The 17,506-nt window shown below is 45.5% G+C and overlaps 1 protein-coding gene across 10 annotated transcripts in view; it reads right to left on the bottom strand.

Moving 5' to 3' along the window:
• Nucleotides 1-17,506, bottom strand: part of MARF1 (meiosis regulator and mRNA stability factor 1) — a 57,653-nt gene that overhangs the window by 26,391 nt on the left and 13,756 nt on the right. For 6 of the 10 annotated variants that reach the window (XR_007147699.1, XM_047837929.1, XM_047837922.1 and 3 more), the window contains 12 exons: nt 17,238-17,430; nt 16,341-16,519; nt 14,604-14,684; nt 12,295-12,531; nt 12,049-12,168; nt 11,242-11,417; nt 9,262-9,482; nt 8,402-8,544; nt 8,091-8,224; nt 6,126-6,328; nt 4,527-4,754; nt 1,095-1,325 (listed from right to left, as the gene is read on the bottom strand). Coding sequence is in view for 9 of the 10 variants with exons in the window: in XM_047837929.1 (XP_047693885.1) it covers nt 1,095-1,325; nt 4,527-4,754; nt 6,126-6,328; nt 8,091-8,224; nt 8,402-8,544; nt 9,262-9,482; nt 11,242-11,417; nt 12,049-12,168; nt 12,295-12,531; nt 14,604-14,684; nt 16,341-16,519; nt 17,238-17,430 (2,146 nt within the window). In the remaining variant the exon portion in view is untranslated. The remainder of the gene's footprint in view (nt 1-1,094; nt 1,326-4,526; nt 4,755-6,125; nt 6,329-8,090; nt 8,225-8,401; nt 8,545-9,261; nt 9,483-11,241; nt 11,418-12,048; nt 12,169-12,294; nt 12,532-14,603; nt 14,685-16,340; nt 16,520-17,237; nt 17,431-17,506) is intronic. The other 4 variants (XM_047837923.1, XM_047837925.1, XM_047837930.1 and 1 more) reach the window with 3 other exon arrangements.

Genomic DNA, 17,506 nt, shown 5'->3' with positions numbered 1-17,506 from the left:
AACCAGTGTTCATGTAACAGAGAACTGAGAGACTCTAGAAAATGTTGGATTTGGCACTGGGGAACAAACCAGAACTGCACAGTAGTTAAAGCAGGAAAAATACCTTTTACTTAAGAACTACCACAACAAAGGAAAAGAAAGAACCCCAGTATAGAATTGGGCTCGATTCTGAATACAAGAGAGAAAAGTGGGGATTTATAGGCAAGGAGGGAGGGGGTGTTGGTGGATGGAAAATTACTAAGACATCCAAGGTCATTGTCTAGTCTATAAGGCGGCTCCCAGGAGCCTGGCCTAAGTTTGGCCAAGGAGAGACTTTTTGTCAGTATCTTTTAATTATTTAGTTATCAATCACATGGTTATTTGGTAACAACGGTATACCACTCTCTTCCTATGTTGCTGGATTTTACTGGTTAATATCCTATTTAGAACCATTGTTTTTTGGGGGACTCTTAGGTTTTGGTATTAAAGTTTCTTCGGCTTCATAAAATGAAGTTATGTGCTTTCAACACGGCCTAGAATGGTTTTTAGGAAGTTGGAGTTATGCTTTAAAAGTCAGTTAAAAATCCAACTGTGAACCTATCTGGTCCTGGCATAAATTTCAACGATCTTATAGCCCCTTTGGTGGTAACTGGTCGAATTTTTAACATCTAGGGTCAATTTTGATAATTTTGTGGGGTGGAGGGGGCTTTATCTATTTCTGTAGTATTGTCTTATGATTTTTCTAACCTTAAGTGCTATTCTTAAAAGCAACCTGGGTGACCAGCCTTCCTTTCTGACCTGTGCCTGACTGATGAGTCGCCCGGAGCCCCCACAAAATCCATGTAATTCAGACATACCTAACAGTAGCAAACTGCAGCCAGTATATAACAAAGCACCCCAGCCTGAGACTCAGGAGGCCCAGGCTTCCCTCTTAGCTTGCTACTCGTTTGGGCAAGGTGCCCACACCCCTGCTACGCCTCGGTTTGTTCAACTACGAAATGACCGACTGGTCCCTTCCAGCTCTACATCCTCTAAGCCAGACCATCAAGTGATCCAGAAACATATGGTTCAGTGGTTCTCATAAGACGGCTCCACAGAACTGTCAATATTCATACCTCCACTAAGTAGGGCAGACTCTTCAGAAGTTCGGTCAAGGTCATGAATCCATATTCACAGGGGTTGAGGGGAGCACTGTGGGTAGTTTCATAACGCCTCTTGAGCTCATCGACAGACAGGTGGGTGGCTCCTTCCCAAGACATCAGCAACACCAGCAGCTGGGCAGTGAGAGCACGCAGGGACTTGCGGTTGATCAGCTGAATCTGTTTGCCTGACGCCATGTCAGCAACCTGGGAGGACAAGAGTCCACGTGTTTTCCCAGCTAGAGAGAGGGGTGCCATGCCACATGCACTCAGCTACTGTCCTTGGGCTAGTGAGACCAACAGAGGGAGATTTTCTAACTTCTTCTTTTCCAGCTGCTATGGGACACCAGACCAACATTTCAGGGGACACCGGGGCAGGAGCTGTTCTCTCCCTTTCTGCTGGTCCACAATCAGAAACTTCCATCAACACCAGCCCTCTTTTAGGGCACTCCTTCCACTCCCCAAGCCCCTAAACTGAAGGTTGCTGCGCTCAGGGAGGAGGCAAGGGAGGGGTTTGGACTGTGTCCCAGGAGCTAGACTGGGGCAGGGATGGAAGGCCCACTTTAAGGACACCCACATTTTCTTCTAGTCCATCATCACTAGCCAGTAAGTGGGTATTTTCCTGACTACATGTCTACCCCTCGATTCTTTCTGGTTCTCAAGGAGATAACGGGTCTGAGTGATGAAGCACGCTGGAAGGGGAAGCTCCTGAAAAAGACAGAGGTTATCATTCGGGGACCAAAGAGCACGTGAAGAAACAGATGTTTGGTAACTGAGACCCACAGGCACGTGCACCGCTGAGGTGTTGGCATGCAAGCCAAGGTTTACTGTTACGTGTCTTCCCCTCTGGTTTTCCAGCCAACACCACAGGTCTCAGTGCCTCGGTGTGGGCTGGGTCACCACAGGCTTGTGTGCTTTGGGCTCTCACAGGCAGAGCAGCACCTGAGGAACTGTCACCATCCCACTGCGACCCTGGTTCGGACGCTCACCCAGAGCCTAGGCAGGAGGATGGAGGGCAGACCCCCACACCAGTTACCATGGTGACAGATTTCCCCTATCAACAGAGTCAGGTCTAGGCGAGTCTGAGTCATCTTGTTCAATGCCTAGACCACTGCTACTATTGTAGCCTTTCAAGGAGTAAAAATAAAAACCTGTTCTTTCGAGGCTACTTAGATACATCTCTTGATTCTAAACCCATGCTACACAATGAATCCTCTAGGGAGCTTATAAAAGATGCCAATGCTCAGAGCACACTGGGCCTAATTGCATCAGAGTCTCGGGTGGGGGGCAGGTGGAGGGGTCCGCTTCTCAGCATTCCCCAGAAGCTTCCCGGAGATGCAGCAGCAGCCAGGGCAGCGCACCGGAGCCTCTCCAATCCTCTCCCATCTTGACTGCTTACGCCCAAACTTCCCACTCACTCGCCCTTGCTTATCAAAGTCTCTGGTCATGGCTGAGTCCTGCTACCCACTGAAGCACTCCACTGCCTTTATGCTGGGTGACTGAGTATCCAGGGGGCCCCTCCCATCCTGTGGCCTTTCAGTTCCTCAACTTCCTCATCTCCGGGGATATCCCCTTCCACTGACTTCCACCGTGGACACCCATTCCCAGGTCGCACGTGGGATCTCGCCATCTACCGCCCGCTGCCGAGGCAGCTCATGCAAACCTCCTGTGCACCCTGTGCGCCAAAGGAGGCCTGCGGCAGATGCTGGGGTGGGAGACGGAAAAGAGATTCGAATGATCGGCTCTTCCTCCCCTTCTCCAGCTTCACCTGCACGGACTCGCACCTCCTCCCAATTAAAACCCTCTGCCTTCTTCACTTTCCTCTCGTGTCCACCTTGGCGCTGATAGGCCATGAATTCATTACCACTCTTGTCATGCTCTGTAAACAACTTTGTCCCTTTGGTGCCTTCTCTTTGCACCATCTGACAAACTCCCACCTCGAGCCCGATGGTCTGCTTTCCGAGCCGGCAGCAAACCCAGGGTAACTCTATGGGCACCGCCTCCCTCCTGCGGGCCTTCCCTACTCCCCGTGTCCCTGCCTCATGTCCTGGCGGGCCCCCCACACCACACCGTACCATGAGGGGCCTCAATCTCGAATCCTGTGTCTTTCGTCCTCTCTCTATGCAGTTGCTCTCACCTTCACTTCACAGAAAAATAGCTCGTGGTGGGTACCCCCCTCCTCTTTCCAGAGAGGAACAGCAAACTTCCCTGTGTCTACATCCGCCCGCTACTCCCTCCCTCTGGTCGAAGCACTAATATCAGGGCTGTGCCCTGCTGTCTGCTGAATGCCGATTCCAATGCCTGCCTCCTCGGAAACCCCACCCCACCACCTCTTGTCTGTGTATTTCTCTTCTCTCCCTCGAGCACATCCTTCCTGGCGGCTCTCAACCATGCTCGGGTCTCTCCACCTGGGAGCAAAGCAGCCACAGAAAGCTCATGGGCTCACTCGGTCCCGTGGCCTTGCCGCCACTGTGCACTCCCGCTGCTCCTTCACAAGGAGACAAGCCGAAAGGCTGTAGTACCTGTCACCATTTTCTTGCCTCCTACTCCTCCTCATGCCTCGACGTGCTCAGTGTGCCTCTGGTCCCCACTCACTGGCGGCGACCCCGCCCGGCCAGCAACACCAAGTTCCTCCATGTAGCCAGGCCCGAAGGTCACATTAGTCCCTGCCTCACTCGTCCCAGCAGGTGACAGTGCTGCCCGTTTCCCCTCCTTGGATTGGGAGTGCCACACTCCTAGCGTCCTCCCTACTCCGGGTCCTGTGAAGGTTCTCCCCTCAACTGGACAGGACGTGAATGCATCCCTTCCACGTCTGTAACCAGGGCTGCCCCCCTTGGTGGCACTTCCACTCTGCCTCCTCTTGGTGAGTTTTCTTGGCCCCAGGCTGGAGGCAGCCTGAAACCACCCAGCTGCTCAGTCTAGGACAGGGAGGGTTAGTTCAGTCCAGGGCAGGAAGGAAGAGGAAGTTACCCTCTCCAATCCCGTGTTACCAGCAACAAGGGCTGTTGTGAGCCTAGCCTGCTCCTAAATCTACTCGAGTGAGACAGAATCTGCGGGGAAAGAGATCTGGGATTACAGCCTCCCCAAAACTTCAGAAACGATGATCCATTTAGAAGAATATACCTGAGGAAAAAAACATCCTCGGATAAAAGACACCTCATCAGTTCAGAGTCATTCCTTTGACAAGGCCCTGAATAAACACACAGAAGCAAGACCAAAAATCTTAGCTGCCAAACCAGAGCCCCTATTAGGGTAATCTCCTATCACCTAATAAGGTATTAATAGCAAACAAAGCACTTACTGTGAAACAGCAACTACTGCAAGGTGTGAACAAAGAAACGGGAAAGCACAGGAAAACACCCCAGCGAAGATGACGCCACATTGCCGTGAAAATAAAAACCTGCTAACCTTTACAACATGGCAGAGCTTCTGTGTTAAAGCTGAAACTGAACTGACATCGTAGTCTTGGAGACGAAACGTGTAACCAAAAGTTTTAGCGTATTCCGTAAGCAGATCTGTCATCATAAGGCAGTTATCTTTTTGGGACCGAAGGAGTTTGACAAACTGGGCAGCAAGAGCTTTGAATCGTTCCACCTCTGTCAAAGTGAGGATTTTTTCTTCTCCACATTCCAATACCTTGGAAAACACACAGCAGGAAGAAGGCGAGATTGAACAAGTTATGACTGTTCACAGAATTAAGTGGCATGGAAATGTACTCGGTTAGTAACGGAAAAGCACTTTGGTGCTCTTCAATGGATACAGAGCTTCAGTTCTGCAAGACGAAAAAGTTCTGGAAATTGGTTGCACAGCATGTGATACATTTACCACCACTTAACTGCACACTTAAAAAGGGTTAACAAAGTAATGTGTATTTGACCACACACAAGAGGAATTTAAAAAAAAATTTTTTTTTTTTAATTTTTTTTTCAACGTTTATTTATTTTTGGGACAGAGAGAGACAGAGCATGAACGGGGGAGGGGCAGAGAGAGAGGGAGACACAGAATCGGAAACAGGCTCCAGGCTCCGAGCCATCAGCCCAGAGCCTGACGCGGGGCTTGAACTCATGGACCACGAGATGGTGACCTGGCTGAAGTCGGACGTTTAACCGACTGCGCCACCCAGGCGCCCCTAAAAAAATTTTTTTTATGTTTATTTATTTTTGAGAGCAAGAGAGACAGAGCATGAGCAGGGGAGGAGTAGGCTGAGAGGGAGAACAGAAACCAGCGCAGTCTCCAGGCTCTAGGCTGTCAGCACAGAACCTGATGTAGGCCTCAAACTCAGACTGTGAGATCAGGACCTGAGCTGAAGTCAGACGCTTAACCGAATGAGCCACCCAGGTGCCCCAAGAAGAATTTTAAAAGCACTTTAGGTGCCTGGGTGGCTCAGTCAGTTAAGCGTCTGACTTCAGCTCAGGTCATAATCTCCTGGTTTGTGAGTTTGAGCCCTGCATCGGGCTCTACGCTGACAGCTCAGAGCCTGGAGCCTGCTTCAGATTCTGTCCCTTCCTCTCTCTCTGCCCTTCCCCTGCTCGCACTCTGGTATTGCTCTCTCTCAAAGATAAATAAGTAAATTTTAAAAAACACAAATGCTAATAAAATTAACAACAAAAATCTGGTTTAACTTAGCAATGGCTTAACAGCTAAGCATTCATATCGCCTCGCGTACTCATCCCCAGCACCAACCTAAGAGATTTGAAAAATACGGCACTAATGGAAAAACATTCCATTTAAGAAATCAAACTATTAAAAAGAATCAAACTATTTCATCTTTTGACAATAATTACTCTAAAATAAATTTGAAGATGGTTTCTTTCTTCATGGAAGGGGAAAAAAAACCCCACACTTACCTTAAAATACTAATGAGCCAAAAACATAGCTTCTCTGATCAAAATATTTCCAGTTTTCCTATTTCCTAACTACTTACTTCCCAGGAAAAGAGGCCTAAGAGAAAAAAAAAAAATTCTCCCATATATTGTTTAGAAAAATATCATTGGAATCTCTACTCACTTGTAAAATATCAGGTATGGCTTCAAAAAGTTCAAGTAGTTTAGTAAACCCATAGTAAGCAAGTTTACACTGCCGGCCAAAGTGGTGATGGTAGGAGGGGATAAATTTGTTAAAGGGCATCCGGAAATGGGGTTGGTGCCGCAGCAAATCAACAACATCCTTGGAGAACTGCTTTGTCCTTTCTATTTCATCCTGGGTACGCTCTTTAAAAAAAAAAAAAAAAAATTGATCAGTCATCACAGTCTTCCATTGATTTGTGTGGAACATTAGTGGTATAGTTAGTCCTACGTACAGATTACAAGAGGTATCATCTTTGCCTTCCAAATGCACACAGCCTAAGACAAACACATTCGTATGCTGTCTCTGCAGAATGGTTTTCAAACTCACTCAAGGACACAATACCAAGAGGCCAGGAAACTATTATGGTACACAGTGAAATATACATACATACCCATGTAATTTCACCTTGCAAGCTGGATATACTTTTTCTAGCTCCCTGTCCCCTACCCCTATCCCATATATAGGAGCCTGACACGTACGAGGATGTACATGACAGGTCTCTGTACTTGTAAAAATAACCTAGAAATTATTTCTGTAAACTCACACTTCTGAAGAGCCACATGCTTTCTGTTTATTCTTCTGACCTTCAGTTAAAATTGTTAGCAGAAAGAGTATCAGGCAACAAAAGTTTAACAAAAACACAGGGCAATAAAAGCTTACATTTCACTTTTTATTTCAATTAATTTTCATGTATGTAATTTTTTTGAAAGTTTTTAGGGCACTTGGGTGGCTCAATTAATCGCCCAACTTCAGCTCAGGTTATGATCCCACGGTTTGTGAGGTCGAGTTCTGCGTTGGGCTCTGTGCTGACAACTCAGAGCCTGGAGTCTGCTTCACGGATTCTGTCTCCCTCTCTCCCTGCCCCTCCTCTGCTTGTCCTCTGCTTGTGTCTCTTTCTCTCAAAAATAAATAAACGTTTAAAAAACAAAAAGAAATTTTTTAAAAGTTTTTTTTTTTTTTTTAGGGGTACCTGGGTGGCTCAGTCAGTTGAGCACCCAACTCCTGATTTCAGCTCAGGTTCCCAGGGTTGTGGGATCTGAACCTCCACACTAAGCACAGAACGTGCTTAAGAGTCTCTTTCTCTCTCTCTCTCTCTCTCTCTCTCTCTCTCTCTCTCTCTCTCCCCTCTACCCAGCCCCTCTGCCCTCTCACAAGCTCTAAAAAAATAAAAAATAAAAAGATGTAAAAAAAAAATTTTAAGTAACCTCTACACCCAATGTGGCACTTGAACTCATAACCCCAGATGAAGAGTCACATGCTGTTCCAAATGAGCCAGCCTGGTGCCCCTCTATTGATTTTTAAATGAGAATCAGAAGACCGACATTACTCACTCCAAAAGCTCTGGAGTGCCATAATTTCATGAATATCAGTGTTCTGCAGGAACACAGGTTAAGAATCACCGATTAATAACAGTGGGAGAAGAGGACAGTAGATAGATGTAATTTCACCTACCCTAGCTCCCAGACCTCAACCAGAGTGGCCAAAATATGAAAGATAAAGCCAAACATTTGCTTGAGCCTTCTTTCCTTCTCCAGAGTGCATGGTAAGGTAGCTCAGTTAAAGATAAGAGTCAAGCAAGAGCCATGGTAACCGACTCTCAGATGGATAATTATGGTGTCAACAGCCATAGACAGGCTGAAGAAGGCATTTTGGCAAAGTGCTGGTTATGCCCCTCTTCCCCCTAGAGGGAAAATTCTAAATTCTAAAAAACCAGCTTTTCTTATTGGTGAGTGGCTTCCTGCTCTGAAGAACCTAGGATCCACTGCACAGCACATAGTAGTTTTCACACTGCTCCTTCCATGGAATCTGCAGGAACCATGGGGGCAGGGAAAAGGATATGTGAGACCATGTTAAGATAACCACTGAGATACGCGACTGTCTTCCAGCACATTAAGGTCAACATACCTCTTTTGGGGATACAAATCACCATTTCACTATCTTGTTGGGACAAGCAGATGGTTGTGTCTGGAATCTCTGATACGATATCAATCAATTCACAAACACCATATTCAGTGACATCCCAGTCTTTTGAGAAACACCTAGAATTTAACCATGGAAATGGGTAAAGAATGAGACGTATCACTTGCTAAATAAACTTTGTAAGTTTTCCAAAAGAATGTTAAATAGAAAACGTTAGGTAATTACTTTAGATTTGTGGGAAGAAAAAGTGTCTTAAAATATTTGCTTTCATTTTCCCCCCCTTCTCATCAACTCACCAATGGTAAGCCTGTGAGAACTCCCTCACAATGACCTGTTTGCTGGCTTGGGATTTGAGAAGTTTTAGTAAATCCTGAGTAAAGCGCTTCACCTGGGCCCTGTGGGTAAGGGTCAACAACCTTTTGGAGCCCATTCCGAGGATCTGTAAATCAAACACTTTGATTATTTATACTCGTAAGACCTTGGCACATACTGACTTTCTGGTTGATGGCATTTTCTCTCTCCTGTTACCGCTCTCAGACAATAAGCCCCTTTATGTGTGATATCTGCATTTTCAAACACATGTAGATCAACAGAATGTAGATGTTCAAAAAGAACATCTGCTCAAGTGCCTGGGACCCCCCACCCCCTTTTTGTTTGCCCTTCATACCCCTCCTCAAATAGTTGTGAATACAGACACAAAAAGCAACTAATTTTGTCTACAAAAGACAGCTAAGGTATTCCAAGCCATTTTACAAGTGGGAAGCTGTTTTACAGGTAGGAAGCTATATAACAGTCTAGGTTAACAGGTAAAGAAAGATTCCTTAGGAACCAACATGAGGCTCCAGCCCAGGAGCTCGTCTTTCACTCGTTTACGAGAGGTAAGCCCGTGTTCTCGGCAGCTCCTCTGTAAGAGTGAACAACCCTGGAGAGCTCTGGGTTAGGAGAAGGGAGGTCAGTCTACACAGATTAGAAGAAAAACACTTGACAGTGCTCTAAGGAGTTCGTTCTTTAAGTTGAAACTCACAGCTTTCTGCAAAAACCAAGAAGCCATCTTGGATGAGGTTACCAGCTAACCCATTTCTTCAGCTGAGGTAGCCAAAGCCACAGAGGAACATTCTCATCTTTAAAATAATAATAATTCCTGAACTTTCCTTACCTGCAACACATGAGGCACAGCTTCCAGTAATTCTATCAGCTTGGAATATCCATAGTCTGATACCCGGCACTGCTTTGCAAAATGATGGTGGTAGGACGGGATGAAATTACTAATTGGGATGACACAGGACGGCTGGCTCTTTAGCAGGTCAATCACTTCCCTGCTAAACTGGATCAGCTGGGGGTTACCCACAGGACTTTTAGAACGCAGAAGCCAAGGATCTAGACAGGGGGAGAAAAAGAGAGCATTCCTAAGATATAAAGTGGGATCTTACCTCTGAAACAAAGGTAACTAACCTTGCACTCGCTCGCCTGAGCTCACCCATGACGACGCAGATGAGACCAAAGGGCCTCTTTACTTCTCAGCATCTATATTCAGGTTCTATATAATAATCAATGGGCCAGCCCAACTTCTTTATGGGCTGGCAGATGTTTTCCCACTATTTCTCGAAGTCCAGTAGTCAAAGCATAGTTCAGCATAGTGTTAACTTAAAGCAGAAGTGAAATTCCACAGCAAGTTTCCACCTTATAAACTCGTTGTATTTCAACGACTCATTTGCATCTTGGTCCTGCGGAGCATACTTTCTCACAGAAACAAAGTTATAGATGGTCAGCAAGCAGGTAGCCCAGAAGAGCCGAGCTAACCCATGTGGAAGCTGAAAACATTACCCAGAAAATCACGGAAAACAGCAATGTAAAACTAGCTGATATAAGAGTAAGAAAGAAATTTTTCTTGAACGCCCATGTAATTGAGAAAAAGTTTTCATTATAAACGTATAAGCAGACAAAAACCTTTCTAAGACACTGGCAGGCTAACGACACAGGAGGAAGGAGAAACAGCACAGGCCCGGGAGCCTGCACCGGCCAGGGCTGAGGGGAAAGGCAGGAGAAGGTGGCAAGCAGCGTTGCTACCAGTCTTTCTCCTTCCCTGGTTATCCTCACCCTTCTTCCTATAGAGGGAGAGAAAGGGAGGAAGTATTCAGGGTCAAAGAGAAGGAAATGTGCATATAGCGGCAACGATTTGCAGTGCTGTTCACAGGTCGTGGGATTAGACACCTGCGACTCAGGGATGCCCAGAACTCAGCAACCCACCCAAATCTAGGTTCACATTTCCTGGTCTTTTATACTAACAGCTAAATCTGTTTTCAGATTTATCCAAGTCAGAAATGTTGACCACAATGAATTTCACAGGTAAATCTGCATTTAGAGAGATTTCCTTCAACTACTTGAAACTATTTTTTTTTAAATTTTTTTTTTTTCAACATTTATTTTTGGGACAGAGAGAGACAGAGCACGAACGGGAGAGGGGCAGAGAGAGAGGGAGACACAGAATCCGAAACAGGCTCCAGGCTCTGAGCCATCAGCCCAAGCCTGACGCGGGGCTCAAACTCCCGGACCGCGAGATCGTGACCTGGCTGAAGTCGGACACTTAACCGACTGCTTGAAACCGCCCCTTGAAACTATTTTTAAAAGGCTAGCCAACTGACAAGCCAAAAAGTCTCACAAAATTAGGTAGGGCTAAAGAGATTCGTCATTGTGAAATGTGGATTTTACATTTTTTACACAGCTTATGCTGGTACTCCCCAAAAGTCTTGTTCTGCCAAACCTTCAGCACTTTAGAGAGTAGTTTTTAAAAAGATCAAAGGAGGGCCGCCGGGGTGGCTGTTAGGTAAGCATCCGACTCTTTGATTTCGGCTCAGCTCACCATCTCACGGTTCTTGGGCTCATCAGGCTCTGAGCTGACAGCATGGAGCCTGCTTGGGATTCTCTCCCCCTCTAGCTCTGCCCCTCCCTCACTCGAGTGCATGGGCATGCGCCTCTCTCTCCCTCAAAATAAACAAACATTAAAAAAAAAAAAAGATCAAAGGAGACATCCACAGTGCTTTGTGCTTGGCAAACAGGGCTGCTGTGGAAGATAAAAGCCAACAGCCTCCTCTCCTAGTAGGTGGTGGCTCAGAAACATCCGATACCTGCCTCCTACCTGTGTTTGGAGGTGGGGGCTTGTTGTGAATCCATTTGACCACTTTGACGCCATTCTGTGCAGTGGCGATGTTTACACCTGGAACACAGGTGATGAGGTGTTCTAAGGGGACACCCCCTTGATTTTCCTGCACTATTTCTAGTTCACCGAACTCTGCAGCATAACAATCTGGAAAGCTGAAGTGGGGAAAAAGAAGGGTAATTACAATAATGGAAAAGCAAAGCACCTGGTAAACAGAAATCTCTACCTTAATATATCCACAAATAAGTAATTTCTGTTTAAATCCCCAGGATCTGGGTTTGAACATTAGAATTAAGGTCCGAGGCAGGGGAGCCAATCACTGTGGCACTGACCTCTTTGATGCAGTCTGATGAGACCAGAAATTCCTAGACAATTTTCCCAGCAGAGGGTGTTAAAAATAAGGCAATTGGGTGCTCAGTCAGTGATTTACCTGCTTCAAAGCATTAGTGGCTTTTCTCTCTCAAATTTTGCAGCCCAGGGCTGAAGGCTGTGTACCCTCCTCTAGCACGTGTGTGCACCTGTAGTACACCACTTACAATAATCTCGTCTTTGTGGAGAACAAGCTTTCCTATTCATTGCTTACGTTTCTAAAAATCTGCACAAATTTTCTTGTTCAAGTATTGAGTGAATGGATCCTATTTCAGATCTACTTTGACTGCAAGGTGCTAAAAATGTTAGGATGAAGCATTCTATAATACTTGCTTGGGAAGAGGTGTGGGCAGAGGGCAGACTTTCTAGAAAGAGGAGAACTAAGGCCTCATATCTCAATGGCTTTGACATGTTCACCTTAATAAAGGCACGGTGCCCTCATGTGTCTGCAGAAGACTATGAACCTGGGGCGCAAATGTCTTCAAAGAGAGGATCACAAAAGGAATCTTATAGGAGTCTGGATCAAATTCGTGTTCACTACAGAAAAGAGAACAAAACAGTTAGCTGACGTTTCTCAGTGGTCTAAAAGGTCTTCAAGGTAACTAACAGACGTTCAAGGACCTTATACACAAGGATTATTTCTAGAAGGAAAAGAGGTTCTACCTGAAGTCCTTATCGGGGCAATGTTGTCTGCAGACAGGCTCGTGATATTCTAACTCTTCAAATATAATTGGGCTGCAATTTGTCGAGGAGCCGTCATGTGACTGCGAAGACCCCAAGGGGCTCTGCCGGGCCTGACTGCTGGGCAACAGACACACCAGTCTTCCGTTTCCTTGTTCGCGGATTGCCACCGTGTCTGTTAATTTATATAAATCCGACACGTTCAACTTGTGTCCAAATCTAAAAGCAAGGATAAGGGGACAGAAGTTGACTTGGGATGTTCTTCTCTGATTACACAGAAACGCCTGTACTGATTAAGTAAAGGGCTATTGCTAAGAACGGTTCCTCCATCTCTTCAAAAGTAAGGTGGGATTAATTCTACTCTAAATTCTTTCACTCCCAAGCCAGTAACACTTGGCACTTCCTTTGAGTCACCTCTGGCTCACTGCCCATCAGTCATTATGTCATTTGCTACCTAATCCTCGAACCCCTGCAGTTGCTGCATATGACCTCACCTCACTGTCTCAGATGGAAAGCTATCTGACATGACCTCTTTTGACTCCACTCCCCAAGCTGGAAATCCCTCTGTACCACCTCTCCCCATCTCTGCTCTGCTACCTCAGAAGAGGTAGGCTCCTTTCCAGCTACTCCCTCACCTCACCTATTCCTTAACCTTGAGACCCACACTTCCTGAGACTGGACTCCTCAATCATCCCCCCACCGTGTGTGTATCTTTCATACTTGGGAGCTTAAAGGCACAGGCTTGGAAGGCAGACAGATTTGAGTTCATATCCTTTTCCCTCCAGGATTTTATCCACAGGACTCGGGAGGGATGGCTCTCAAGTCACCAGCGGCTTCCTCCTCCCCTCCCCCCAAAACCCCATGCCACATTCTCCGCTCCCTCAATGACGCCAGCCATCCCCGCATGTCCTGGTAACACCCTCACCTCCTGGTTCTCTCCTGCTTCCCGTCCCGGGTGGTATTCCATCCAGTTCTGCCCTTCTCTTGGCTTCCCCTCACTCCCTCCCTGCTCCCCTGCCTCTCCTGATCCCCTTTAGGAAAGTAACGGTCACATCCTCATTATCTCCAATGTCCAAGCCAAGGTCAAAACCTCACTGCACTTTCTGGACAGGCTTTCTTTATTTTCTATTTCTGGTTTAACCATACTAGCATCCTCTCAGTCAGCCAGGACAAAACAACTCAGAATCAAACTGCCTCTCCTCTCCACCTTGCCAGCTACATAAAACTAGTCACAACGTCCTATTTCACTGACAACTGAAACTTCGGTGTTCCAACAGCATCTGCTTGGACCCAGGACTGGGACAGCACTGTCCCTTCTTTGTGTCCTTCTCTGCCCTGTTCATTCCATCTCAGCTTGCACCGCCACCACATGGCCCGTTGTTCCGCCACTACTCAGGGCTCCGGGGCTTCAGAGTAACAGTCCAGCTCTTTGTTTTTTCCATCCTTATAGCATTTTCCCCTCCTCACTCACTTGGGGATAGTTTTCTTTGTTCTATGTGATGATTTACGAGTATTTCATCTTCCCTTCCAGACATAAGCTCAAGGACAAGGATCGTGTCTTCCCAGCTCTGCACTCTCCACAGAGGCTCAGACTTTTTAAAGATTTTATTTTGGGGAGGATGGGCTAAATGGGTGATGGGCATTAAGGAGGGCACTTGTTGGGATGAGCACTGGGTGTTCTATGTAAGTGCTAGATCACTGGGTTATGCTCCTAAAACCAAGACTACACTGTATGTTCACTAACTTCAATTTAAATAAATAAATTTTTTAAAAAAAGATGTTGTTTTTAAAAGTGATCTCTACACCCACCGTGGGGCTTGAACTCACAACCCTGAGATCAAGAGTCACATGCTCCACCAACTGAGCCAGCCGGGTGCCCCTAGACTTCCATACCACCCATACTTCCTGAGCATCTACTAAGCCCTGGGTCCTGAAGGGATGGTCGTAAGTCAGATCCAGTCCTTGCCCTAGAGCTTACAGCCTAGAAGGTGCGTGAAAATGTTCATTCAGTGATGAGCAAAACGAATCAGTCAATGGGAAAAACATACAGCTTTAGGGACTGAGGCCTAAATTTATTAAAAATGAAACACGTTTTTAAAATGTATGTTAAAATAGAAACGTGAATCTGGATATCATTGTCTTTACGTCATTTCCTCCACCAGGCTGGAAATAGTCCTCAGCAGCTTTTCCTCAAGAGATTTATGCCAATCACCAATTAATATAGGAATTCTGGAAGCTGCCAATCAGTACTGACCAGATCAATGAAAAAAATAATAATAAACCTAACTTACTTTTTTTCATAGATATCTGTAAATTTAAAAAGAGGCAGACAGCAGGCAGGAGCGTCCTGAAGAATAGACATTGTTTCTGCACTGTAAAACAAAATTTTACTCAATTAGAAAACAGATGTCATTCGATATCAACAGAGGATTTCCAAGTGGTATTTTAAAAACACAGTTCATAGGGAGCGGAAAAATAAACAAAAACAAAAACAGAGTTCATAAAACTGATTAACACAATGTACAGTTGACCCTTGAATAACATGGGTTTGAACTTCACGAGTCCACTTATATGTGGATTTCTTTCGATAAATGCAGTACAGTACTATAAATGTATGTTCTCGTCATTATGATTTTGGAAACATTTTCTTTCTCCTAGCTTATTTCATTGTAAGAACGTAGCATATAACACATACAACCTAGGTGTTAATCAACTGTTTATGTTACCATTATCAGTAAAGGCTTCCGGTCAACAGTACAGTACGCGATTAGTAGTTAAGATTTGGGGGAATCAGAAGTGATATGGGGATTTTTGACTGCATGGGGCGGGGGGGTTGGCACCCCTAACCCCTGAGCTGTTCAAGGGTCAACTGTATACACAACATAAATTTACCAGTTTCTGGTATGTCAAAATTTATTTTCTGGAAAACCTTGAAAAAAAAATGACTTTAGGGACAAGGTGATTAAAGAATATAAAGCCAGACACTGGGATTTTTATCAGACTCAAGCAGAGCACTTTTCACACCTGTGTATCAGAAGGACACTGACCGCTCAAATGAGACAAACACCTTGTTAACAGAAAAAAAAGGGCAGAACAGCTTGAATGGCTCCTGCCACGTCGTGTGTCACGTGTTACAGACGTGGACGTAGAATTCCCACAGTGGAGGAAACACAAGCAGATACAATATCATCCCAACTATAGTTTTAAAAAAGGCAGCCAAGAACGATCAGAAGAAAACAAATAGGCAAACCGTTGCACGACTGGCTTCGAGCCACAGGATTATAGATTCCCACCACGCCCCACCCCCACACCCCCCAGCTTCTTTTGTATTTCTGACCTTTCCAAAGTTTCTTCAATGAGCATTATTATTTTTATTCTAGGGGAAAAAAACATAATTTAAAATAATGGTGAAGTACACATTACGGAAAAAGATCTTTGAGAGTTTAAACAGATTTTTAGGAGTGAGTTCTGTTTTACTAGTTGTCCCCAAAACAGGGAAAGCCGAAGAAGAATCAAAGCACATTAAGAATGAAAGCACCACCAGATTCCTACAATTGACAGAGTTGAAGGCAGACTTACAGAGCTGAGTGTCTATTTGATGCTAAGGATATATCTGCAGGTTGAGAGCTTGCAGCTTTGTAGATCTACCCTCTACAGACAAACCCACCTTCTCCTAAGATTTGAAGGGAACATTTCAGACTTTCCAGGCTTATAAACATTTACTGTAGAGGGCTACTATTTTTAGAACCTGTTCTGGATATGCGGTGTATTATTTTACTCCTAACCGCCTGCCAAGTTTAAGCTGTACTTCACCTTTGAGTAGTGGACTTGAGTAAGAGTTGAATTATTCTAACCAGCTTACTGCTACCTTCCAGCTCATTTTCTAAGTTCTGTCACAACTGAGAATAAACATTGCTGCGTGTGTAATCATCAAAGAGGGTCGGGAATGTGATGAAATCTATTTTATTTTTTCCAAAGTTGTTTCTGGGCCAAGAAGTTATTTCCTGAAATAAATGGTTTGTTTTTACCTCAGTAAAGAGAGTGATTTATTAGCAGCTCCTGTGGCAAGTGAGACCAGGATCTTCTTGCTGCCAATTTTGTATCTGTGGAGGCTATTCACCGCACTGATTGCTTCTTGTAAGTTCTCCATCTGAACAACAGCCTTGAGCTGATAATCTGTATGGGGGCTGAGCTCAACACTCTTCACCTACAGCAGTAAAAAGGAAAAGGGAATGCTAGGTCTACCCCGAACCCTGTCAGCTTCAACCTGAAGGTGAATTATGAAGGAACACGTCTGTGGACTTCCGTGCTTCTGTGAGGGAACGTGTCTGAACGCTACGCTTCTGCCAAGCAAAACCTAAGTGAACCAGGACTGGGTGACCTTCAGAGACGTGAAATCGGCCCGGCCTGCCTGCGTGCTCTGGCACGCGCAGCTCTCTGATGCAGGCTCGGGAGCCAAAATGTGTGAGGAGTCCTTGGGGTCTTCTCCAGACCCTGCAGACACCCGGGGCATAGCCATTTTAATCACCTGGAATAGGTGCACTTCTAGCAAACGGCACCTAAAAACCCCATCAGACACAGTAAGATACTCACAAAAACAGCCAACATTACTTTAGAATCCTACTTCTGTATTTTAGCAGCCAGAGTGAAGTAAAATCCATCAGAGTTTCATTTCCCAAAGTGCTACTTAAATCCGTGCCTGTGACCACGAGTGCCTCTCCCCTAGGTCTCCTGCTCTCCGGGGCTACGCCCTAAAAACTACAAGTACAGCATCACCGTGAGCAGACCACAGGAAAAAGGAAGGAGTGCAAACTCATTCAGTGATACGTCTATCCTGGCTGCGGTTACGTGTGTTGAACTACGTTCTCCCGACTTGAAGCGCTAGCAAAGGGTAAAAGGAAGGCAAGAGGGGGTGAGAAGGTTACCTTGCCGTGCCTAGAAAATGCCTCCTGCATAAGCTGCTGCAGCTCCTTCCGGGATAATCTGTAGTCGATGTTGCTGATCTGGATGTCAGCACCATTTGCAAACGGGTCTGGGCTGTCAGCACCAATGCTCGAATTTGCAATGTTGAAAGCAAGTGGGGACGCTCTGTTTAAAAGGTTTGGAGACATACTCCTGCTTAAAACATACATGGTGGAGTATTTTTAAAAACCGTTATTCTATTTACTTAGTTTAAATCACTTAGGCTCTGTTT

This window comes from Prionailurus viverrinus, chromosome E3, assembly GCF_022837055.1.
Source record: "Prionailurus viverrinus isolate Anna chromosome E3, UM_Priviv_1.0, whole genome shotgun sequence".
Lineage (NCBI taxonomy): Eukaryota > Metazoa > Chordata > Mammalia > Carnivora > Felidae > Prionailurus > Prionailurus viverrinus.
This window is presented reverse-complemented; position numbering and strand designations above follow the sequence as displayed.